This window comes from Oncorhynchus gorbuscha, linkage group LG23, assembly GCF_021184085.1.
Source record: "Oncorhynchus gorbuscha isolate QuinsamMale2020 ecotype Even-year linkage group LG23, OgorEven_v1.0, whole genome shotgun sequence".
In the NCBI taxonomy this organism is placed as follows: Eukaryota; Metazoa; Chordata; class Actinopteri; order Salmoniformes; family Salmonidae; genus Oncorhynchus; species Oncorhynchus gorbuscha.
In genome coordinates, this window is record NC_060195.1 from 32,216,415 (window position 1) to 32,241,609 (window position 25,195).

Genomic DNA, 25,195 nt, shown 5'->3' on the forward strand with positions numbered 1-25,195 from the left:
CTCTTTATGTAGTGTTGTGTTGTTTCTTGTTGTGATGTGTGTTTTGTTCTATATTTATATTTTATTTCTTTTTAATCCCAGCCCCCGTAGGAGGCCTTTTGCCTTTTGGTAGGCCATCATTGTAAATATGAATTTGTTCTTAACTGACTTGCCTAGTTAAATTAAGGTTAAATAAAAAATGTAATACTTATATCTATGGTAGCACCTGCCCCCTGGTGACCATTACGTAGTATGGTAAAGCTGGGATGTTAACTAACAACATTTTACATTACATTTTAGTAATTTAGCAGACGCTCTTATCCAGAGCGACTTCCAGTAAGTAGTGAGTGCATATACAGTGGGGCAAAAAAGTATTTAGTCAGCCACCAATTGTGCAAGTTCTCCCACTTAAAAAGATGAGAGAGGCCTGTAATTTTCATCATAGGTACACTTCAACTATGACAGACAAAATGAGAAAAAAAATCCAGAAAATCACATTGTAGGATTTTTAATGAATTTATTTGCAAATTATGGTGGAAAATAAGTATTTGGTCAATAACAAAAGTTTATCTCAATACTTTGTTATATACCCTTTGTTGGCAATGACAGAGGTCAAACGTTTTCTGTAAGTCTTCACAAGGTTTTCACACACTGTTGCTGGTATTTTGGCCCATTGCTCCATGCAGATCTCCTCTAGAGCAGTGATGTTTTGGGGCAGTTACTGGGCAACACGGACTTTCAACTCCCTCCAAAGATTTTCTATGGGGTTGAGATCTGGAGATTGGCTAGGCCACTCCAGGACCTTGAAATGCTTCTTACGAAGCCACTCCTTCATTGCCCGGGCGGTGTGTTTGGGATCATTGTCATGCTGAAAGACCCAGCCACATTTAATCTTCAATGCCTTTGCTGATGGTAGGCTTTGTTACTTTGGCCCCAGCTCTCTGCAGGTCATTCACTAGGACCTCCCGTGTGGTTCTGGGATTTTTGCTCACCGTTCTTGTGATCATTTTGACCCCACGGGGTGAGATCGTGCGTGGAGTCCCAGATCGAGGGAGATTATCAGTATGTCTTCCATTTCCTAATAATTGCTCCCACAGTTGATTTCTTCAAACCAAGCTGCTTACCTATTGCAGATTCAGTCTTCCCAGCCTGGTACAGGTCTAAAATTTTGTTTCTGGTGTCCTTTGACAGCTCTTTGGTCTTGGCCATAGTGGAGTTTGGAGTGTGACTGTTTGAGGTGGTGGACAGGTGTCTTTTATACTGATAACAAGTTCAAACATGTGCCATTAATACAGGTAAGGAGTGGAGGACAGAGGAGCCTCTTAAAGAAGTTACAGGTCTGTGAGAGCCAGAAATCTTGCTTGTTTGTAGGTGACCAAATACTTATTTTCCACCATATTTTGCAAATAAATTCATGAAAAATCCTACAATGTGATTTTCTGGATTTTTCCCCCTCATTTTGTCTGTCATAGTTGAAGTGTACCTATGATGAAAATGACAGGCCTCTCTCATCTTTTTAAGTGGGAGAACTTGCCCAATTGGTGGCTGACTAAATATTTTTTTGCCCCACTGTACATTAGTGACAAAAAAAAAACATTTTAGAATTCATTTCCTGCAATTCTACACATTTTGCCATGGGGCTTAGAGAATTTATTTAGCAATTTTGAAAACAAATTTCATGCAATTCTACTTATTTTGCCATGGGATGGAGAGAAATGTTTGCCATTTTTAATATATGAGTGAGAGTGACTAACAAAATCAATGGGGGCCCCCGGTTGGTAATTGAAACATGATTACTACACATGTAGATAGATTGATAAAGTGGTCAAGCCAGCTAAACATTTCTAGCGGACCTGGCTAATTGAGTGACTGTCAGTGACTGACATAACAAGAAACTAACTGCTGATGCGCAACCACATTTTGAAATTGCACCTTGTGTACTGTTCTAACTCTCAAAGTTGAGACCCCGACTGAGTTTGAGTTTTATGGGGGCTAATTGATCTGTGCGCCTAGAAAAGGGGGCCTCGCCAGGCAGCCAGTTGCCCAACAAAGCCTGAGCCACACGACAATGAAATGGCATTCACTTTCTAGCACTTATACGTTTGCTACTATCTGGTACCAAATTATTTTCTACTTGATGCAATGTAAAATACCTGGTGACTTCAGTACCGTAAAAAAGTGCAACCCGTTTCTCCCTTGTAGTATTCGACACGAACATGACTTCCCAGACTTCCCGTATACCAGACATGAATTCCCAGACTTCCCGTATCCCAGATATGACTTCCCAACTACAATAAAAACTCAGGTACAATAATACATAAGATGTCCCATTTCTTGATTTTATTTTAACTGGACACAATTGTTACACAGAATCTTTTCATATATCTTTAGTTATTTTCACATATATCTTTAGATTTAGTTTTTTAAACATCAGAGTAACCAAACTTAACACCTAAAAGCATCTGTAAAACAATACCGTCAATACCGTCACCCTGTAGTGCAATTTACAGTTCAAACTAAAAACAGCTTTTGTCTGCAAAAATATACATATTTATTCATTTAGCTTTTAACTGCTATTTAGACTTGGTAAAAACGTAAAATACCTTTATTACGGCAAATCAAATAAAAACACAGAATTGACAACATAAGTCATCTATAGGCACATTAGCTCAAAATGGTCTAAAAATGCCTAGATGAAGATATTCAATCACTGCACCAGCAGGAGAGGACCACACATCATGTTAAACACTTTGACACACAGGTAATACCACCAAGGTTCTAGAAGCACTGGAATGAGGCACCACGTGGAGGTTAGGTCTAATGACAACACAGAACGACACTTTGGCCTGAAGGTTCATCGCACAGCAACAGGCACAAATGATGCAGAAGCTGTAAACTTACTACGATATACACATAAGCGACATTCAACACAAAACAGTACCTTGGGCATTGACGCAATGCTGTTATGGAGTTTTCAGTGCGGCAACATTGAGGAGAAATAAAGTGTATTAAAATAATGGCACTTTTTTAGGGCAAACACAAAAATGTTATGATTGATAGCCATCAAACTGTGTGCTGATGCATTTGCCAGCAATCAGTCATCACTTCTTCCATGTATATTCAAATCATCCCTTGGTGTGGACATTCTTCCGTCTTACAAGAGGGGTGAATGGGGCATTCCTATTGGAGCATTATCTTTGGAGTGGATTGTTTTTGGTGATGGAGTTATGGTGTGACAAAACATCACAGCAATGGTTGTAAAAGACAGTCTATCCCAATGAGCACTGCAGAACAGAGCTGACCACTGACACCAAAGACGGATACCAAAGATACTTATTGATCTAAAACCAATCCTTGTCTTCACATACTCCTATACACAGAAACACTTTATGCCTCTAAATGGAATACACATGGACATTCTCATATTAGAGCTAAACAGCTAAAAACATCACTATGTTTACTCCCGTTTTTTCTTTTACACAGGCTGTTGACGGTACATGCATTTCACAACACAATAGCTGTGTCCCCTCAGTTTAAAATGGGTTCATGTCCTTGTCATAAGTCTCTATGGTATATGGTGAGTACCTATTCAAGCCCTTCATTTACTAGTGTTCAGGAAGGAGAAGAGACAAGGAAAGAAAGTAATTACGATGATTGGAACACAGCCAATGAGGAACCACAGGTGAAATCACCACAGTGGTTGTGTTTTCTGGGCCATGAGGACCCAACTGTCTAGGACCCTATTCATTCAAGCCCAGTTAGCTGTCAATGCAACTTGGAAATACTGTGCTTTCACAAATACTTTCAGACTGCATAAAAGGACTGCAGATTCTGACTCAACCACAACACCAGCTTCCCAGTTTTGATTGAATAGGGCTTGAAACGGCTAGTGGAGTGAAAGATTCAAACGTTTTGCTACACACTAGCACCAAGTCACAAAAGTGAGTCAACTTAGAATCAATCAAATACTGTTCCAGCGACATCACGTGCTGGAGTGTAAAAAATGAGATCCTCCTTCAAATGAAGGAGTCATTTCATGAATGCATTTCTTGTAAATTCTACATCAACAGGAATGCGGACGAAGTGCTGACAACAAGAGAACAGGTACTCAGGCGTACCATCTCTACTATGAATGAAACATGACCTCCAGGCCAAGCAAATGACTGGAGAAATACAACACAAGTCACTCTAGTTTATAATGCATATTTAGGATTGGCTGGTGGTCTCGTCCCTGCATTCATTCCATCAGCTACAAAAAAATGAGCAGCAACAGAGATATGTAAAACAACGAATGGAGTGCAACATTCAAGTTATGATTCCATTCAAACACAATGATACTTATGTTTGGAATACATTTGTGAGGCATTAAGTGAGGTGAATACTTATTCTGCAGCGAGGGTGACTGCTACAGAGAGAGGTTATAAACAATAGGAGGAACTTGGCAACAGACTTGAGTATGCACTAACTGAATATTAAGATGGGAGTGTGTTTGTCTGTGCGGATGTGCATATTTCTGAGGCTACTGTCGTAAGTCTCCACTTGGAATATCGATTTTCCTCAAAGTATTACAACTGAATGAAACATGTACGTATCAAATAACATGCAATGTCTCACATGCACTTCCTAGAATTGTTATTGAATGGCTAGTGGGGTTTTAGGCAAATAGTGAGTTTTTTTTCACTCTAATATACTACACGTAAGCATTTTTACTTTGGTAAGTTGTGGTTTTACATTAATACTAGTACTTTGTCAAATCAAATACTAAACTATTTATCAAGTACTAAACTATTTGTCAAGTAGTAAGAGACTATTTGTCAAGTAGTAGAATATTTGCGAAGTACTAGCCTATTTGTCAAGTAGTAGCCTATTTGTCAAGTAGTAGGTCATTTGTCAAGTAGTAGACTATTTGACTATAATCCAGCAAGCAGCTTGATGTCTGAACTTTAAAAAAGCAACAATTACACTTTATTTTACCGTCTGGTATTTACTTTGATATTACACGGTAACACAGTAATTACATGTTGTCCATAAACACCTCTCGGTTTCTTGGGGACTCATTGTAACCACCTGGTACCAAATGCTATAGTACCAGATAATACCACGGCCAATTGTTACAATGTATTTGTCTTCGATAAATGCCAGGCCACACCAACTCTGAAGGACTGCAAAAATAAAACAAACTAACAAATCAGACAGGAAGCTGATCTGAATGATCTTAACTGGGGCAACCGAACCCAACAGAGGTGAAATTGATCAGCAGTAAGATGAGAATGAGAGGGACTGTTAAATGCTTGTGATATCTCCTCCTTTATCAATGTAACACTCCAGGAGATGACAGTGCTAGCTACGCAAACCATCTGAGAGCCTATGGGGCACACGGGCCCCTGCCACAGCTGTTTAGAGCAGCCAACAGGCCACCATGCTCACATGGTGACACCAAGGAGCAGGTGTTGGGGGGGGTTGGCATCAGTGTCCCCCATCGCTGGACGAAGGGCTTTCGGATCGCCTCTCTTTCAGGCTGGCAGGCTGCTTCTTCTGTTTGTGTTTGGACTTCCTCAGCATCCGTACCTGAACACAGCATCAAGGACACGATAGCTTAACAGCGCTTTACTTTATAGATAGCTATGGGAGATTTGCATCCATGGTAAAGGACACCACAGTAAAGTTGTAACTATTTGCCCCATTATAGTAGGGAAAAGCTGTTACCTTTGGGCCTGCTGCAGATATGATGATATTTCCAGGGGCCTGGATCCAGGGCTCTCCATCCACCTGCACAGGGATGGGCTTGGTCACTGTGATACGTACGTAGTTGCCCTGGGCGAGGCGGATCCCAGAACGCATGCCACCCTGCACCTGGCCCTGGACCACACAACACAGATATATCTGTATACAAACCTCATTCGTGGTATCCTGATTTTAACGCTGTACACTGGAGAAAACGTTCTGAAACACTGGGATCATTTTTAACACTGACGTCTCTCTTCTCTGTGGTATCAGGACATACATGGTACTCAACAGAGTAAGGGAACAGGTATGTAAGGGCAGTAGGTGATGAACTCACCATGTGCACGACCCCGGTCACCCCCACCACCTCCAGCATGCCATCGTCAATGCGTGGTTTCCCGTAGCGTGAGTCACCCTCTGATCCCCACAGGTCTGCCCCAGAGCCCCAGCTGAACACACACACACACGCAGTTGTAAGTACTGACTGTGTTTCAGATCGTTATGAACTTTTAGGTTTGTGTGAGTAAGGGGACCGTGTGTGAGGCCATTCCTCTTCATGAGCAAGCATCTTGAAGTGAATGTCGTACGTCATGAGTGTCTGACTCTCAGCCGCGTGTAGAGTTTAACCCTGTGTGTTTTTGTGTGTATTTCCTACCTGGGGATGTTTAGGAAGATGAGGCCTTCTATGCTGGGCAGTTCCACTTCTTGTTTGTCCACCTGCAGTTTAAGGTCCTTGTGAAGGTTCCGTGTGTGGCTCAGCTTCTGCAGACCCGCCTTCAGGTACACACCTTTGTTATGGAACCTACATACCACAGGAGGTTGGTCACACCTTAATTGGGGAGGATGGGCTAGTGGTAATGGCTGGAGCAGTATTAGTGGAATGGTATCAAATACATCAAACATGGTTTCCATGTGTTTAATGCTATTCTATTAGCTTCGTTCCAATCATTATTATAAACCGTCCTCCCTCAGCAGCCTCCACTGCTACACACGCACACGCACACGCACGCACGCACGCACACACACACACACACACACACACACACACACACACACACACACACACACACACACACACACACACACACACACACACACACACACACACACACACACACACACACACACACACACACACACACACACACACACACACACACACACACACACCAAGGATAAGTCGTTTTGGGGATGTTGTCTTTTTTGAGACATTTTAAAGCAGCTTCTTACTGGAGGTGGTCTCCTACCTGCTGTTGAACTTTCCTGGTTCTTCTTCACGGGCATGGTGGAAGTCCAAACTGAGCTCAGCATCGATGCCCAGACCAAAATAATTGTTCATCTGCACTATCTGCAACAAGGGAGACCACTAGTAAATGAATGACCAGGACGACCAGCGTGCCCATGCATCAACTGAATAGATTGAGTTGAGTTTATTTTATTTTCTACAGGGACAGTGCACATTAATCAACGTTTCAGTAAAAGTGTTGGTTTTAGCCAGCCGGCTAATTTTCAACCGCAGTCCCTGGGCAGGTTATTAAAAACAATTACAATATAGACAATAGCAACATAGGACAAGCAAGACATAGCATACAGACAGAGCAACATAGGACAAGCAAGATGTAGCATACAGACAGAGCAACATAGAACAAAAAGCAGCAGGACAAAATTCATAAAAGCAACAAAGTGTTTCCACACCTCACAAGTTACAGAAAACAGACATGGAAAGCGGTAACACACAGCTAGGGACCAAGATCTCTTGGCATTATAGTTATGATTCAAATTATAACTATTGCCATTGTTATATCTGCATTCATCTGATTGTACCTTTGGTGGTTCCAGGAAGCCGTTCTCCTTGCCGTCCTCTGTGACTTCCTGTGCATCCAGCAGGATGGTCCAGCGGTCCATCTGCACCTCCTCCGCCTCGTCTACAGACACAAGGATGTGGTGGGGGTCCTCTCCGCTGTAGCCCGCCCCCCAGCGCAGGATCCGCGCCAGGTCATTACCTGATGGAAGGCATTGGGGGGAGAAGATATTGGGGGGGGGGAGTTCAACTGCTGATATATGCTGATTAAAGCTAACTTACGCACACTACAGTGATCAGAAGAGAAGGGTGTGTCCTCTCACCTGTGCCCAGTGGGACAATACCAATGGGGGGCTCAGGACAGACCAGCTTGTGTCGGATGGCCTCCAGGACCCCCAGGACCCAGCCCACCGTCCCATCTCCCCCACACACCAAAACCCGGAAGCGGGGTACCTCTCTAAACGTGTGCAGTCTGTGGAGGATAGAAAAAAAGAACATAATGGTTCAATGGTTAAAATTATAGCCTAGTAAGCTAGTTAGATATATCTATCTATTTCATTGGTTAGAATTATAGCCTAGTAAGCTAGTTAGATATATCTCTCTATTTCATTGGTTAGAATTATAGCCTAGTAAGCTAGTTAGATATATCTATCTCTTTCATTGGTTAGAATTATAGCCTAGTAAGCTAGTTAGATATATCTCTTACATAAATAACAATGTTTCTATTATTTTCTACAACATATATATTTAAAGTCAATCATGTATTCGCTGGTTGGCTAATTTCTTTGTGTCCGTGTCATGGCTAACAAACATACATAGTAGAAAAAAACTCCTTCCAAAGACCTTGTGGAAAAAACATTGCACAATACAGACCCCCTTCTACAAACACAACAGCTCTCACATCACACTGCTGAATGAGGCTAACCACCACTTGTCTCACCCAGGCAACGGTCCCCCGTTGGTCATGTCAAACACTTGGTGGGGGTTGAGAAGCTTCCGGAAGCCGTAAAGAAGCTCTTGGCCCTTCAGCCCACCGCTCTTGGGGTTGACAAACACCAGTAGGGGCGAGCCACCTTTGGGCAACTTGTTGTGCTGCAGGGGAGTTACAACAGCAGCATAGTCAATGGAGTAAAGCAAGCCAGCTCCTTTAAAAAGGTCTGGTCATGTAAATGACACATTCAATTGGGATCTGGGATTGTTTACTTCACATTGATGCAGCATTACCATGATCTCTGGTATGACTAGGGAGGTCAGCTGCTGGTTGCTGACAGACGTGTCTTTGGCTAACATGTAGATCCTCTCAGCCTCAGAGAAGCACGATATCTGCACCACTACTGCACCTACAACTCAGACAGACAAGCAAACCTCAGGATGTGATGTTCTATAACAAGCACTGTAAATATGACATCTCATATAGCCCAGACTGGCACACATTCAATGTTATAATGACATTTAGTACTTTGGATGTATTGCACCAAACATTCTCCACAAATAAATAGTTTATTATAATAAAGATATTGCAAGATAAATGGCTGTGGGCCATACAGCAGGCTTGATATAAATGGCCCATTTAGCTCTAGGGAAGTGGCAGCTGCAGTGGGACACTCAGTCAGTAAGAAAGAGGCTTATGTAACACTGAATGGGGCAGGACCCTGCTGCAGTGGCCTGCGGCAACAGAGGAGCGACTTGAGCAGTGTCAAGCAGGGACACACAGCCCAGAACAGACCGTCTGTTTCAGAGCCAACTAAAGCCTGTGTGTCCTGAATGGGGATTATGTGGAATGAGGGCACAGGGAGGGGGACAGGGAGGGGATTGTGGGGAGAAAAGAGTGGGATGAGATGGAGGGGGGGTGGAAAAGGGAAGGTGGTGCTCCACTGGCTGTTTCCATGGCGACATACCCACCTTGGCTCCCGTAAACATGTGTGATGGTGACCAAATGACCTAAGGAGCAGATTCAAATCTAGTTAGTTAACAACAGTCTTAATCACATTTCAATCAACTATAGTCTATTTCAAGGGAAATGTTCAGGAGGATTTCTGGGGTAAAGCGGAACAACACTGAATACCGTGGGATTCCATCCGTTTTAATTATAGAAAAGGAGCAGCATGGTGATGCGATGTGTGTAGACTCACTTTTGATAGCTAAGTGCTCCTGTAGCAGGTTGGTATATTCCTCCTTGCTCAGTTGTACAGGCAGTCCCTCCAGCAGCAGGTTGACCTGCACAACTTGCTTCCTGCTCTCCACTATGTAGAAACGGGTCTGGTTCATCTGCCTTAGGGAGATCTGTCAGAAACAAAAAGACAAAGATAAACACACACGCCTGTTCATAAACACCTACACACACATACAGTGCATTAGGAAAGTATTCAGACCCCTTGACCTTTTCCACATTTTGTTACGTTATGCACACCCGATCGCCCATAAACTTAAATGTCAGGTTGAAGTTCCTCATACCTTCCTTATCTCCTGCAGTTTGTACAGTAGCAGCTCCTGGCCTGTCAGCCCTTGTCTCTGAACTGAATGTAGAGAGAGAAATAACACACCCCGTCAGTCAACTTTGATAAGATACAGTAATGAAGGCATATAATAAACAGAGTATGACACTTGCTATGTAAAAACCCAGCCTTGGTGTATAGGTCTGCCACCTCCCTGTTTCCTGACCTTGCTTACTGCCCATGTAAACCTCCACAAGGCTGAAGCTGGATGGGTCTTCGTCCTGGAGAAAAGAGCATCACCAAACAACAGTATTGAACGAGAGTTGTCATTAACAGATACGTTTATACAGTCAGAGCAATGGAGTCTCTAGTACAACCATTAATTGCAATTTCTGTGAACAATACTAGTGCCAAGGTATGTGCCAAGCTGCAGTTAAGGTGGACTGGGTGTGTTATGTTGGAGACCTGCTGGTAAGCTGTACCTGTCTTCCCAGTTGAGTGAGGACCTCCTTAATGACAGAATCCACTGTGCTGTTCTTGGAGATGGAGATGGATATGTACGCCACACCAACCCTGTAAACAGAGCCAGGTTAGTAGAGATGGGAGATAGAGGTATGGTATAAGGGCAACTTTTACCATGGGAACAACTCATTAGGCATCAGCAAAGGATTGTTCAAAAAGGAATGCACTTTTAGGGAATAGTCATTTGAGATTTGCCCAATTACTAAGTATTGTCCCCCTGCAGTACTCACTTGAGCCAGCCCGCATAAACCTTGAGGACCTCTGTGTCCTGGGGTTTGGCCCTTAGAAGCCACGCCTCAGGCACATTCTCCTTAAAGATGGCCTTTTCGTCAGGGGTGCCGTTACGGTTGAGGATGTCATTGCTGTGTAGAGCCTGCTGGCCGTTGTCTTGGAGCTCGTAGTCCAGCGAGTCATCTGGGATGTAGAAGGTCCTCAACGCTGACTCCTGCAGACAGGGATTAGATCAGTGATCATACTCCTGGAGAGACCTACTGGGAGTGCAGGCTTTGACACACCTGACCTGATTCTAACGACCAGTAGTACTTAAACAATTTGCATAGTCAGTGGTGGAAAAAGTACCCAATTGTCAGTAAAGTAAAGATACCTTAATAGAAAACAACTCAAGGAAAAGTGAAAGTGACCCATTAAAATACTACTTGAGTACAAGTCTAAAAGTATTTGCTATATACTTAAGTAGCGAAAGCTAATTGCTAAAATATACATAAGTATCAAAAGTAAAAGTAGAAATCATTTCAAATTAAGCAAACCAGACACAGATAGCCAGGGGCACATTTCAATACTCAGATCTCATTTACAAATGAAGATTGAGTGAGTCCGCCAGTTAAGAGGCCGTGGGGATGACCAGGGATGTTCTCTTGATACAGGCGTGAAAAGTACATTCATTTCATTTGGATTGTAGTGAAGTAAATGTTGTCAAAATTATAAATAGTAAAGTACAGATATGAAGAAAAAAACGACTTAAGTAATACTTGAATGTATTTTTACTTAACACCACTGCTGACCAGCTGAACATCAGGACCTTGAATCAGGTGTGACAGAGCAGGGCTAAAGGCTACATACACAGCAAAAATCCAGGAAGGAGTGGTGGGAGAAAATAAATGCACTCTAAAAATAATGAATCACTTGATGCCAGAAAAAAGTGGAAATAATCCCGTGTTAATCCAGTGTTAGGGAATGGGGAGAATCTCACCACCACTTCCTCATTCTTGGTTATCCGAGGAATGGAGACCAAGCGGAAGTGGCTGCGCTTGACTGCATCGTCCCCATCAAACACCTTGAGAACCTGCTTCCCTGAAGTTTGCAAAAAAAACACTCTTTAGACAAACGTGGGAAATTCTACATGTATGGACCTGTATTATTAGGATTAGGATAGACTACTAAACATTAGCAAATGCTGAACATTGGGAGCGTTAGGACCCGTTAGCTCAGTGTCATGCTCCAAATAGCACACACCGTTAAAGCAACACAAAATACAGTACCAGTCAAACATTTGGACACACCTACTCATTCAAGGGTTTTTCTTTATTTGTACTATTTTTTAAATTGTAGAATAATAGTGAAGACATGAAATACTATGAAATAATACATATGGAATCATGTAGTAAGCAAATCAGAATAGATTTTAGATTCTTCAAAGTAGCCACCCTTTGCCTTGATGACAGCTTTGCACTCTTGGTATTCTCTCAACCAGCTTCACCTGGAATGCTTATACAACAAACTTGAAGGACTTCCGACATATGCTGAGCACTTGTTTGCTGCTTTTCCTTTGCTCTGTGGTCCAACTCATCCCAAACCATCTCAATTGGGTTGAGGTCGGGTGATTGTGGAGAGCAGGTAATCTGATGCAGCACTCCATCACTCTCCTTCTTGGTCAAATAGCCTTTACACAGCAGTTGGAACCAAAAATCTCAAATTTGGACTCATCAGACCAAAGGACAGATTTTTACTGGTCTAATGTCCATTGCTCATATTTTTGGCCCAAGCAAGTCTCTTCTTATTATTGGTGTCCTTTAGTAGTGGTTTCTTTGCAGCAATTCGACCATGAAGGTCTGATTCACGCAGTCTCTGCTACTGTGTCTGCTACTTGAACTGTGTGAAACATTTATTTGGACTGTACTTACTGAGGTTGGTAACTCTAATGAACGTCTCCTCTGCAGCAGAGGTAACTCTGGGTCTTCCTTTCCTGTGGCGGTCCTCATGAGAGCCAGTTTCATCATAGCACTTGATGGTTTTTGCGACTACACTTGAAGAAACTTCATGTCTTAAAGTAATGATGGACTGTCATTTCTCTTTGCTTATTTGAGCTGAGCTGTTCTTGTCATAAAATAGACTTAGTATTTGACCAAATACAGCTATATACCATCCCTACCTTGTCACAAAACAACTGATTGGCTCAAACGCATTAAGAAGGAAAGAAATTCCACAAATTAACTTCTAACAAGGCACACATGTTAATTGAAATACATTCCAGGTGAATACCTCATGAAGCTGGTTGAGAGAATGCCAAGAGTGTGCAAAAATGCTACCAAGGCAAAGGGTGGCAACTTCCAAGAATCTAAAATATATTTAGATTTGTTTAACACTTTTTTGCTTACTACATGATTCCATGTGTTATTTCATAGTTTTGATGTCTTCACTATTATTCTGCAATGTAGAAAATAGTAAAAATATAGAAAAACCATGGAATGAGTACAGTTGAAGTCGGAAGTTTACATACACTTAGGTTGGAGTCATTGAATCTTGTTTTTCAACCACTCTACAAATTTCTTGTTAACAAACTATAGCTCTGGCAAGTCGGTTAGGACATCTAATTTGTGCATGACACAAGTAATTTTTCCAACAATTGTGTACAGACAGATTATTTCACTTATAATTCACTGTATTACAGTTCCAGTGGGGCAGAAGTACACTAAGTTTACTGTGCCTTTAAACAGCTTGTAAAATTCAAGAAAATTATGTCATGGCTTTAGAAGCTCCTGTTAGAGGTCGACCTGTGGATGTATTTCAAGGCCTACCTTCAAACTCAGTGCCTCTTTGCTTGACATCATGGAAAAATGAAAAAAAATCAGGCAAGACCTCAGAAAACAAATTGAAGACCTCCACAAGTCTGGTTCATCCATAAAAAAGCCAGACTACGTTTTGCAACTGCACATGGGGACAAAGATCATACTTTTTTGAGAAATGTCCTCTGGTCCGATGAAACAAAAATAGAACTGTTTGGCCATAATGACCATCATTATGTTTAGAGGAAAAAGGGGGAGGCTTGCAAGCCGAAGAATATCTTCCCAACCGTGAAGCACAGGGGTGGCAGCATCATGTTGTGGGGGTCCTTTGTTGCAGGAGGGACTGGTGCACTTCACAAAATAGATGGCATCATGAGGGAGGAAAATTATGTGGATATATTGAAGCAACATATCAAGACATCAGTCAGGAAGTTAAAGCTTGGTCGCAAATGGGTCTCCCAAATGGACAATGACCCCAAGCACACTTCCAAAAGTTGTGGCAAAATGGCTTAAGGACAACAAAGTTGAGGTATTGGAGTGGCCATCACAAAGCCCTCAATCCTATAGACAATTAGTGGGCAGAACTGAAAAAGCATGTGCGAGCAAGGGGGCCTACAAACCTGACTCAGTTACACCAGCTCTGTTAGGAGGAACGGGCCAAAATTCACCCAACCTATTGTGGGAAGCTTGTGGAAGGCTACTCGAAACGTTTGACCCAAGTTAAACACTTTAAAGGCAATGCTACCAAATACTAATTCAGTGTATGTAAACTTCTGACCCACTGGGAATGTGATGAAAGAAAGAAAAGCTGAAAGAAATAATTATCTCCACTATTATTCTGACATTTCACATTCTTAAAATAAACTGGTGATCCTAACTGACCTAAGACAGGGAATTTCTACTTGGATTAAATGTCAGGAATTGTGAAAAACTGAGTTTAAATGTACTTGGCTCAGGTGTATGTAAACTTACGACTTCAACTGTAGGTTTGTCCAAACTGTTGACTGGTTCTGTAACTTCTTACAGAAACGTTAGGGACTCTTATATAGTTGAAACATGGGAATAATTGTATCGGTTTTGATGTGACTTCACTGATCACAGGGAAACATTACTGGCCAAATACACGTGACAACTTATCCTCTCTCTACCTGAATCCGCTGTGGTTGCCGGCTGGCTCTCCTTTGTAGTTGCTGGAATCTGGGTGTCAACTTCGTCCAGGTTATCTGATGAAGCAAAAGTGTTAGGTAAGTGAAGGCAAACAATGAGGAAATAGAATGAACGTTGCATTTCTTTTCCCACATAGTTTACACACGTGTGAAACATGGAATGCTTTTTAAATTTCAAAGTCAAGCACAGTTTATCGTTGCTCATCTTGCTTGACAAATGACATCTTGTCTGACCTAGAACAAGAGACAACGTCAAGTTGACACTTGCTCATAGACAGACGTCATTCCTAACAGCCTAGAAGTCAGAATGTTTATAAAGGGACTGAAAAGTTGACTGTGTGGTATTGTCAGAGAATGAATTAGGCCTAGGTCTCACATTTTCAGAGCGGAAACTCAGCCATTCAGTTACAGTGCCTTTGGAAAGTATTCAGACACCTTGACTTTTTCTACATTGTTACATTACAGCCTTATTCTAAAATGGATTCAATTGTTTTTTCTCCCCTCATCAATCTACACACACTACCCCATAATGACAAAGCAAACACAGAAATGGTTGCAAATTTACAACAACAAAAAATACAACTGAAATATCACATTTACATAAGTGATCAGACCCTTTACTCAGATATATTTATTGAAGCACTTTTGGCAGAGATTACAGCCTCGGTCGAGTCTTGTTGGGTATGACGCTACAAGCTTGGCAGAACTGTATTTGGAGATTCTTCTCTGCAGATCCTCTCAAGCTCTGTCAGGTTGGATGGGGATCGTCGCTGCACAGCTATTTTCAGGTCTCTCCAGAAATCGGGTTCAAGTCCGGGCTCTGGCTGGGCCTCTCAAACACATTCAGAGACTTGTTCCAAAGCCACTCCTACGTAGTCTTGGCTTTGTTCCTAGGGTCGCTGTCCTGTTGGAAGGTGAACCATAACCTGCTCAGACTGGGGATCTCTCTGTGCTTTGCTTCGTTCATCTTTCGCTCGATCCTGACTATTCTCCCAGTCCCTGCCGCGAAAAAAACATCCCCACAGCATGATGCTGCCATCACCATGCTTCACTGTAGGGATGGTGCCAGGTTTCCTCCAGACGTGATTCTTGGCATTCAGGCTAAAGAGTTCAAGCTTGGTTTTATCAGACCAGAGAATCTTGTTTTGCATGGTCTGAGAGTCTTTAGGTGCCAACCAAAAGGTTGCTGGATCGAATCCCAGAGCTGACAAAGTAAGAATCTGTCATTCTGCCCCAGAGCAAGGCAGTTACCACACTGTTCCCCGGGCTCCGAAGACGTGGATGTCGATTATGGCAGCCCCCCGCACCTCTCTGATTCAGAGGGGTTGGGTTAAATGTGGAAGAAGCATTCAGTTGACTAGGTATCCCTTTGCACTTTTATTGATGCGTGGCTTCCGTCTGGCCACTCTACCATAAAGGCCTGATTGGTGGAGTGCTGCAGAGATGGTTATCCTTCTGTAAGATTTTCCCATCTCCAAAGAGGAACTCTGGAGCTCAGTCAGAGTGACCATCGGTTTCTTGGTGACCTCCCTGACCGTGGCCCTTCTCCCTCGATTGCTCAGTTTGGCCGGGCAGCCAGCTCTTGGAAGAGTCTTGGGGATTCCAAACTTCTTTCATTTAAGAATGACGGAGGCCTATGTGTTCTTTGGGACCTTCAATGCTGCAGAAATGCTTTGGTACCCTTTGCCAGGTCTGTGCCTCAACACAATCCTGTCTCGGAGTTCTACAGATAATTCCTTCGACCTCATGGCTTGGTTTTTGCTCTGACATGCACTGTCAACTGTGGGACCTTATATAGACAAGTGTGTGCCTTTCCAAATCATGTCCAATCAATTGAATATACCACAGGTGGAATCCAAGTTGTAGAAACATCTCAAGGATGATCAATGGAAACAGGATTCAATTTTGAGTCTCATAGCAAATGGTCTGAATACTTATGTAAAAAGGTATCTGTTTTTATTTTAAATTAATTTTCAAAACTTTCGAAATACCTGTTTTTGCTTTGTTGTTATTGGGTATTGTGTGTAGATTGATGAGGAATTGTTTATTTATTTAATAAGGCTGTAATGTAACAACATGTGGAAAAAGTCAAGGGGTCTTAATACTTTCTAAATGCACTGTATATCTTATTACTTTCTTAATTTGCTTTCCAATGTGTATATTTTGTGTGCACACTGTCTATATTTGTTTGAATGGTAATGTCTGAGTGTGAAACAGTTGCTTAGAGGATGTGGCTTTGGGTATGGGGGTGGGGATGGTTAATGGACGGTGGAGACCAATGTTCCCTCAAAAAAAATTCTGCACTGAGCAAATTTCAGGTCTGCTGAGCTCAAAGTTGAATGTTGTGAAAATTCTGTGCAACTTCCAGCGCGCGTTTACTGTTAACACTGAGGTTGTACCTGCTTTAAGTTACAGTTTTAACAGTGGTTCAGTAGGCTACTGTGGCTATTTGGTCATAATGTAGGCCTACCAGAGTGGCCTACTATCGTAACAATAGAGAAAATGAGATGACTGAACATTTTGTTGTGTTGTGTGATGCAAGAAACCACTTTACAAAATAAAATGCATCATTAATTCCCATACAATTATTACAGAGAATCAGACAAATGATGCTACCCTCTGCCTATTAACTCCTTTGCTTATTCAAGCCTGTCTGTCTTAAAAATACAACACTACCCCTTTAAGACAAACAAAAATCTCTTCACCTGACTCGCTTTAAAGGAGGCTAGAGATTTACACATTTTGTGCTCTTATAGAACTATGCAAAATGTCTTGCATAGTTTGTTTTGTTTCGGTATGTTGCATTGAAAGCTGCTAATATTGCGTTGAGTCGATCACAATTGCCACAATAAAGGAAAACGCTGATAGTGTCAGCAGGGAAAACTCTAGAACAGTGGCCACCAACCTTTTATGAGTCAAAACGCAAGCCGAGATCGACCACTCAGATTGTTTTTTAACATGACTTTAAAAAATGTAAGCCTACGCAACATTAACCAATTAAAAACAGTACTGTAGCAACGAGGTTTGTGCAGTAAGCTATAGGCCTAATACATTAACACCACATATGGGCTTTGCCAATGCATTGTTTTTAAAAATGTATATTAAACAATTTGAGGTAGGCTGTATGATCACACCGGTAATAGATCAGTTCTTGCATTACTTGTGAAGCACAGCTGAGTGAGCATACATTTAAATAATTAGCTTTCTATTTTACTGGGCTGATGGTGCCTGCATCTGATAGTCAGTCTCAGTGGAGGGAGAGAGCAGCAGACTGAGGTTCCTCCACTGACACTGACAAAAAAGGGACACCGAAACTCGAGTCGGACCGCATTATTTCTGCTTCATGCACAAATTCATGTTGTTGCTCTTATGAACAGAGAAAGTGAAATATTTCTTGATATTAAAAAACACCCAAACCACGAATAATAATAACAATGCAAGCCACTTTCCTACTCATTCATTACTGCTGCAGTGCTTGTTGTAGAGCTGAGTGGAAATAGGAAGAACGTGCATTTTATGGTTTGTAAAAGTGTTGAATACAAAGTGTTGACAGTGCTGAGTAAGAACTTAAACATGAACTCACTCATAAAACCAGCAGCTCTTTGCTGTATTCATTGACAGTCTCTCTCTAGTCATGGTTTTAAACATTTTGAAATCTCACAGTATGAACTTTGCTGTAGCTTTTTAATTTGTATTTATTTATTTAACTAGGCAGGTCAGTTAAGAGCAAATTCTTATTTACAATGACGGCCTACCAGGTTAACTGGGGCAGTGGGTTAACTGTCTTGTTCAGGGCAAAACAACAGATTTTTACCTAATCAGCTCAGGGATTTGATCCAGCAACCTTTCGGTTACTGGCCCAACGCTCTAACCACTAGGCTACCTGCCACCCCAGCTATGCCTGCTACGTTACTGCAGACACAGTAATCTGAGCCATCCGATTGTCTAGCGGTAGGCCTGTAGAGTACTTGATTTGCTCTTCAGGCACGTCGGGAAGGCAGAATTTGTACCTTCAGACACACAAAAGGTTCAAAATGGCAACAGTTCGCCTACCCGGAGCCCAGTGTAGCTGAATCACATGCACCTACCGCCAACAGCCTATCGTTGTTTTTTTTTCTTCCACAGAAATGTTTTCCGATCAACTAGGAAGGCCTTGGAGATGGACCGGTTGGTGACCACTGATCTACAACGTTGGGTGAAGTTCGCAGCTTAGAGGGAACATTGGTGGAGACCACCAGCTTACCCAGGTCATTCTGGCAGCTCTCAGAGATGCGGTAGCAGTGCATCTTGCTGAAGTTCCGCGAGCACATTCGCACGCAAGCGGGGTGAAGGAGCATGCTACGTAGACGTCCTAGGCCACACTCTGGAGGCACAATGACATAACAGGCAGCGTGTGTCTGCAAAGGATGAAACAAACGCATTATTAACTATAGTTGTTCTTTAGTGGCGGTACATTTCGTGTCGTTTTGAGGCTTACCGTCATACCACACCACTCGCACCGCATCCCCGCCAGGACGTCCGAGGAGCCACAGGTGCGTCGGCAGACCTCACAGCGTGCACCTGAGGGGATGTTTCCCTCCCGCCAGTGGTGGTGAAGGGTATCCTAGGACAAGAAGAGAGAAAAGGAGACGGAGAGAGAGGTGGTTGAAAAAGCAATAAGTGAATTAGTCACCACATCGGAATACACTCATTATCCTGCTGGATTTGCTTTAATGTAGAACTGGCTGGACCAAACATTTGATATTGCTCAGCACAGCAGTAATTTCTCTCACATCGTTTCAGTGTGCTTGCTCATGGAGCTCTTTGGCTCAAGATGATCCTTCCCCTGACCGAGGCAGGTTATCAGTGTTAAAGCTACAATCTGTAACTTAAATTCTGCCTCAAAAGTGCTACCCTTGCTCTTGTCATGTTTGTCATTTATTATCATGTCTTGTCCCTGTGCTCCCCATGCTATTCGTTTCCCTCTGCTGGTCTTATTTGGTTCTTTCCCTCCTATCCCTCTCTCTCCCCCTCCCTCTCTCACTCTCTCGCTCTCTCTTCTCTCTGTCGTTCCGTTCCTGCTCCCAGCTGTTCCTATTCCCCTAATCATCATTTAGTCTTCCCACACCTGTTCCCGATCCTTTCCCCTGATTAGACTCCCTATTTATTCCTTTGTGATCCGTTCCTGTGCCGTTGAACTGTATTCCATGCTGTAATTGCGTTTCGCCCTGTCCTGTCGTGTTTTTTGCCGTGATTGTGTATCACCCTGTCCTGTCGTGTTTTGTGCCTTCTTCAGACGCTGCGTGTGAGCAGGTGTCTCAGTTGACTACGGCCTGCGCCTACCATTACCTGCAGTCTGTGGCCGCTTCTCAGTTGTTTTCCCCTCTACTATCTAGAGGATTTCAGTTATTCGGTTTTGAGCATTAATAAACTCTGTTTCTGTTAAGTCGCGTTTGGGTCCTCCTTCACCTGCATAACAGAAGGAACCGACCAAAGAATGGACCCAGCGACTTCAGACGCTGTTTACACTGCCGTCAAGATCCAAGGAGCCATGCTCGGCAGACACGAGCAGGAATTGTCTGCTGCTCGCCAGGCCGTGGAAAACCTGGCTGCTCAGGTTTCCGACCTCTCTGGACAGTTCCAGAGTCTACGTCTCGTGCCACCTGTTACTTCCTGGCCTGCCGAAGAACCTAGGGTTAATAACCCACCTTGCTACTCCGGGCAGCCCACTGAGTGCCGCTCCTTTCTCACGCAGTGTGAGATTGTGTTCTCTCTCCAACCCAACACATACTCTAGAGAGAGAGCTCGGGTTGCTTACGTCATTTCACTCCTTACTGGCCGGGCTCGAGAATGGGGCACAGCTATCTGGGAGGCAAGGGCTGATTGCTCTAACAAATTCCAGAACTTTAAAGAGGAGATGATTCGGGTTTTTGACCGTTCAGTTTTTGGTGGGGAGGCTTCTAGGGCCCTGGCTTCCTTATGCCAAGGTGAACGGTCCATAACGGATTATTCCATTGAGTTTCGCACTCTTGCTGCCTCTAGTGAAAAACGAGCCGGCGCTGCTCGCTCGTTTTCTGGAGGGACTCCACGCAGTGGTTAAGGATGAGATTCTCTCCCGGGAGGTTCCATCAGATGTGGATTCTTTGATTGCTCTCGCCATCCGCATAGAACGACGGGTAGATCTTCGTCACCGGGCTCGTGGAAGAGAGCTCGCATCAACGGTGTTTCCTGCTCCGCATCGCAACCATCTCCCTCCTCTGGCTTTGAGACTGAGCCCATGCAGCTGGGAGGGATTCGCATCTCGAATAAGGAGAGGGAACGGAGGATCACCAACCGCCTGTGCCTCTACTGCGGAGTTGCTGGACATTTTGTTAATTCATGTCCAGTAAGAGGCCAGAGTCCATCAGTAAGCGGAGGGCTACTGGTGAGCGCTACTACTCAGGTCCCTTCATCTAGATCTTGTACTACTATGTCGGTCCATCTACGCTGGACCGGTTCGGGTGCTACATGCAGTGCTTTGATTGACTCTGGGGCTGAGGGTTGTTTCATGGACGAAGCATGGGTTCGGAAACATAACATTCCTTTCAGACCGTTAGACAGGCCTACGCCCATGTTTGCCTTAGATGGTAGTCATCTTCCCTGTATCAAATTTGAGACACTACCGTTAACTCTCACAGTATCTGGTAACCACAGTGAGACTATTTCTTTTTTGATTTTCCATTCACCGTTTACACCTGTTGTTTTGGGTCATCCCTGGCTAGTATGTCATAATCCTTCTATTAATTGGTCTAGTAATTCTATCCTATCCTGGAACGTTTCTTGTCATGTGAAGTGTTTAATGTCTGCCATCCCTCCCGTTTCTTCTGTTCCTACTTCTCAGGAGGAACCTGGTGATTTGACAGGAGTGCCGGAGGAATATCATGATCTGCGCACGGTCTTCAGTCGGTCCCGAGCCAACTCCCTTCCTCCTCACCGGTCGCATGATTGTAGTATTGATCTCCTTCCGGGGACCACTCCTCCTCGAGGTAGACTATACTCTCTGTCGGCTCCCGAACGTAAGGCTCTCGAGGATTATTTGTCTGTGTCTCTTGACGCCGGTACCGTTGTGCCCTCTTCTTCTCCGGCCGGGGCGGGGTTCTTTTTTGTTAAAAAGAAGGACGGTACTCTGCGCCCTGCGTGGATTATTGAGGGCTGAATGACATAACGGTTAAGAATCGTTATCCGCTCTCCCCTTATGTCATCAGCCTTCGAGATTCTGCAGGGAGCCAGGTGCTTTACTAAGTTGGACCTTCGCAACCATCTCGTGCGCATCAGAGAGGGGGACGAGTGGAAAACGGCGTTTAACACTCCGTTAGGGCATTTTGAGTACCGGGTTCTGCCGTTCGGTCTCGCCAATGCGCCAGCTGTTTTTCAGGCATTAGTTAATGATGTTCTGAGAGACATGCTGAACATTTTTGTTTTTGTCTATCTTGACGATATCCTGATTTTTTCTCCGTCACTCGAGATTCATGTTCAGCACGTTCGACGTGTTCTACAGCGCCTTTTAGAGAATTGTCTCTACGTAAAGGCTGAGAAGTGCTCTTTTCATGTCTCCTCCGTTACTTTTCTCGGTTCCGTTATTTCCGCTGAAGGCATTCAGATGGATTCCGCTAAGGTCAAGCTGTCAGTGATTGGCCCGTTCCAAGGTCACGTGTCGAACTTGCAGCGCTTTTTAGGTTTCGCTAATTTCTATCGGCGTTTCATTCGTAATTTGGTCAAGTTGCTGCCCCTCTCACAGCTCTTACTTCTGTTAAGACGTGTTTTAAGTGGTCCGGTTCCGCCCAGGGAGCTTTTGATCTTCTAAAAGAACGTTTTACGTCCGCTCCTATCCTCGTTACTCCTGACGTCACTAGACAATTCATTGTCGAGGTTGACGCTGTAGGCGTGGGAGCCATCCTATCCCAGCGCTTCCAGTCTGACGATAAGGTTCATCCGTGCGCTTATTTTTCTCATCGCCTGTCGCCATCTGAGCGCAACTATGATGTGGGTAACCGTGAACTGCTCGCCATCCGCTTAGCCCTAGGCGAATGGCGACAGTGGTTGGAGGGGGCGACCGTTCCTTTTGTCGTTTGGACAGACCATAAGAACCTTGAGTACATCCGTTCTGCCAAACGACTTAATGCCCGTCAAGCTCGTTGGGCGTTGTTTTTCCTCGTTTCGAGTTTGTGATTTCTTACCGTCCGGGTAGCAAGAACACCAAGCCTGATGCCTTATCCCGTCTGTTTAGTTCTTCTGTGGCTTCTACTGATCCCGAGGGGATTCTTCCTTATGGGCGTGTTGTCGGGTTGACAGTCTGGGGAATTGAAAGACAGGTTAAGCTCACTCACGCACACTGCGTCGCCGCGCGCTTGTCCTAGTAACCTCCTTTTCGTTCCTGTTTCCACTCGTCTGGCTGTTCTTCAGTGGGCTCACTCTGCCAAGTTAGCTGGTCATCCCGGTGTTCGAGGCACTCTTGCGTCTATTCGCCAGCGCTTTTGGTGGCCGACTCAGGAGCGTGACACGCGCCGTTCATAAAAAAGCGGCTGCGTGTTCAGACTGCGCGCAGAAGAAGTCTGGTAATTTTTTTCTGCTTCTGCTCCTGGTCTTGCTGGGTCTCAGTCTGTTCCCTGCCATCGCATCTCTCCTGTTCTTGTCCCTGCCCTTGCTGTGTCTCAGTCTGTCCCTAGTTCTCATTTTTTTTTAGAGTAGTACCCTAGTTTCCCTTTTATCGTTTTTGCAACGGTCCTGAGGAGAGGAGTTGGGTTCTTTCTCGGACGTGCTGGACCGTTTGATCTATGATTTCCTCCGTTGCTGCCAGTGTTCCTCCTCGAGAGCGCCAGGAGGCGCTCGGTGAGTGGGGGAACTGTCATGTTTGTCATTTATTATCATGTCTTGTCCCTGTGCTCCCCATGCTATTCGTTTCCCTCTGCTGGTCTTATTTGGTTCTTTCCCTCCTATCCCTCTCTCTCCCCCTCCCTCTCTCACTCTCTCGCTCTCTCTTCTCTCTGTCGTTCCGTTCCTGCTCCCAGCTGTTTTTTGTGATGGCCCCATTCCCCTAATCATCATTTAGTCTTCCCACACCTGTTCCCGATCCTTTCCCCTGATTAGACTCCCTATTTATTCCTTTGTGATCCGTTCCTGTGCCGTCGGTTCCTTGTTTTGTATTCCATGCTGTAATTGCGTTTCGCCCTGTCCTGTCGTGTTTTTTGCCGTGATTGTGTATCACCCTGTCCTGTCGTGTTTTGTGCCTTCTTCAGACGCTGCGTGTGAGCAGGTGTCTCAGTTGACTACGGCCTGCGCCTACCCGAAGCGACCTGCAGTCTGTGGCAAAGCTTCTCAGTTGTTTTCCCTCTACTATCTAGAGGATTTCAGTTATTCGGTTTTGAGCATTAATAAACTCTGTTTCTGTTAAGTCGCGTTTGGGTCCTCCTTCACCTGCATAACAGCTCTAGTCTTCTGTTTCTGTACCTTTCCAGTAAACTGTGAACATTCCCAGAACTTTCCCTAAGTTTCCCATTAAGTTTTTTCGAACATTAGAATGATAACATTCCCAAATATTTTTGCGAAGAAAATGCTTGAAATGAAATATCCTTGGAATGTTCTTCTAACATTCATTAAAATGTGTATTAATTATCATGTAACATTCACCGAAGGCTGTCATTAGGTTGCCAGGGATTGTATTAACACAATGTTCCGTTGAAAGCAATAGAAAAGGTTCTAAGAAAACATTACAGGAATGTTCTGCTAATGTTGATGGAGATGTTATTAAAAACAAGCAAGGAATGCTCTCATGAAATTAGTGTGACGTTATGACACGATTGTTCCAATAACGTTTTCTAAACATTCTTCAGCAATGAGGCCTAGATTCAATTAAATTGGTTCTGAGAAAACATTACTGGAATGTACTGCTAACATTAATGGAGATGTCATCCAATACACCTACCAAGGTATAGGGTCTTAATTTGACCAGTTTCTCACAGCAGGAAAATAATCCTGCAGCACCAGGAAATTTGAATTGAAATGTGGATGATAATTAAGGGACATTTTTGTATGGGTTAATACGTTTTTCGTTAGAACAAATCAAGTCGTAAATTTTTAAGTGGAAATTACAAACTTTAAAAGCCTCGAATACACAAGTTGTCATTTCCTGCAACAGGGTGGTCAAATTAAGATCCTGTATAGGCCTAACAATTAATGATGCGTATTGATAACAACAAACCACCCAGCAAACTGGAAACATTCCCAGAACATTAGCTCACATTCCCATTAAGTTCTAGTTAGAGTTTGAGCTAACATTAGGATGATAACGTCCCACAAACATTCAAAGAAGGTTTTTTGATCACCACAACCTTTTTCTTAATAAAATGTTATAAATTAAATATTGGAATGTTCTCCTAACATTCACTAAAATGGTGTTCACAACATCTGTAAAAACTACCACAGAACATTCCGGTAAGGTTCTCATTAGGTTGCCAGGGAATGTATTAACACAATGTTCCGGTAATGTTCTTAGAACATACTGCCGCAAACAAAATGTGGGCGCAACAG

The 25,195-nt window shown here is 43.5% G+C and overlaps 1 protein-coding gene across 1 annotated transcript in view; it reads right to left on the reverse strand.

The window, feature by feature from the left end:
- Positions 1-2,297: 2,297 nt before the first annotated feature.
- The window catches only part of LOC124010988 (diacylglycerol kinase theta-like), a 35,402-nt gene continuing 12,504 nt past the window's right edge, over positions 2,298-25,195 (reverse strand). The window contains exons 5-23 of the mRNA XM_046323867.1: positions 19,128-19,253; positions 18,894-19,047; positions 14,633-14,707; positions 11,672-11,772; positions 10,692-10,906; positions 10,422-10,512; positions 10,166-10,220; positions 9,959-10,020; positions 9,637-9,787; positions 9,407-9,445; positions 8,729-8,844; positions 8,445-8,596; positions 7,828-7,976; positions 7,528-7,706; positions 6,951-7,051; positions 6,359-6,505; positions 6,041-6,152; positions 5,686-5,838; positions 2,298-5,547 (exon numbers count right to left, since the gene is read on the reverse strand). Coding sequence (XP_046179823.1) covers positions 5,446-5,547; positions 5,686-5,838; positions 6,041-6,152; positions 6,359-6,505; positions 6,951-7,051; positions 7,528-7,706; positions 7,828-7,976; positions 8,445-8,596; positions 8,729-8,844; positions 9,407-9,445; positions 9,637-9,787; positions 9,959-10,020; positions 10,166-10,220; positions 10,422-10,512; positions 10,692-10,906; positions 11,672-11,772; positions 14,633-14,707; positions 18,894-19,047; positions 19,128-19,253 — 2,280 coding nt within the window. The 3' untranslated portion in view covers positions 2,298-5,445. The remainder of the gene's footprint in view (positions 5,548-5,685; positions 5,839-6,040; positions 6,153-6,358; positions 6,506-6,950; positions 7,052-7,527; positions 7,707-7,827; positions 7,977-8,444; positions 8,597-8,728; positions 8,845-9,406; positions 9,446-9,636; positions 9,788-9,958; positions 10,021-10,165; positions 10,221-10,421; positions 10,513-10,691; positions 10,907-11,671; positions 11,773-14,632; positions 14,708-18,893; positions 19,048-19,127; positions 19,254-25,195) is intronic.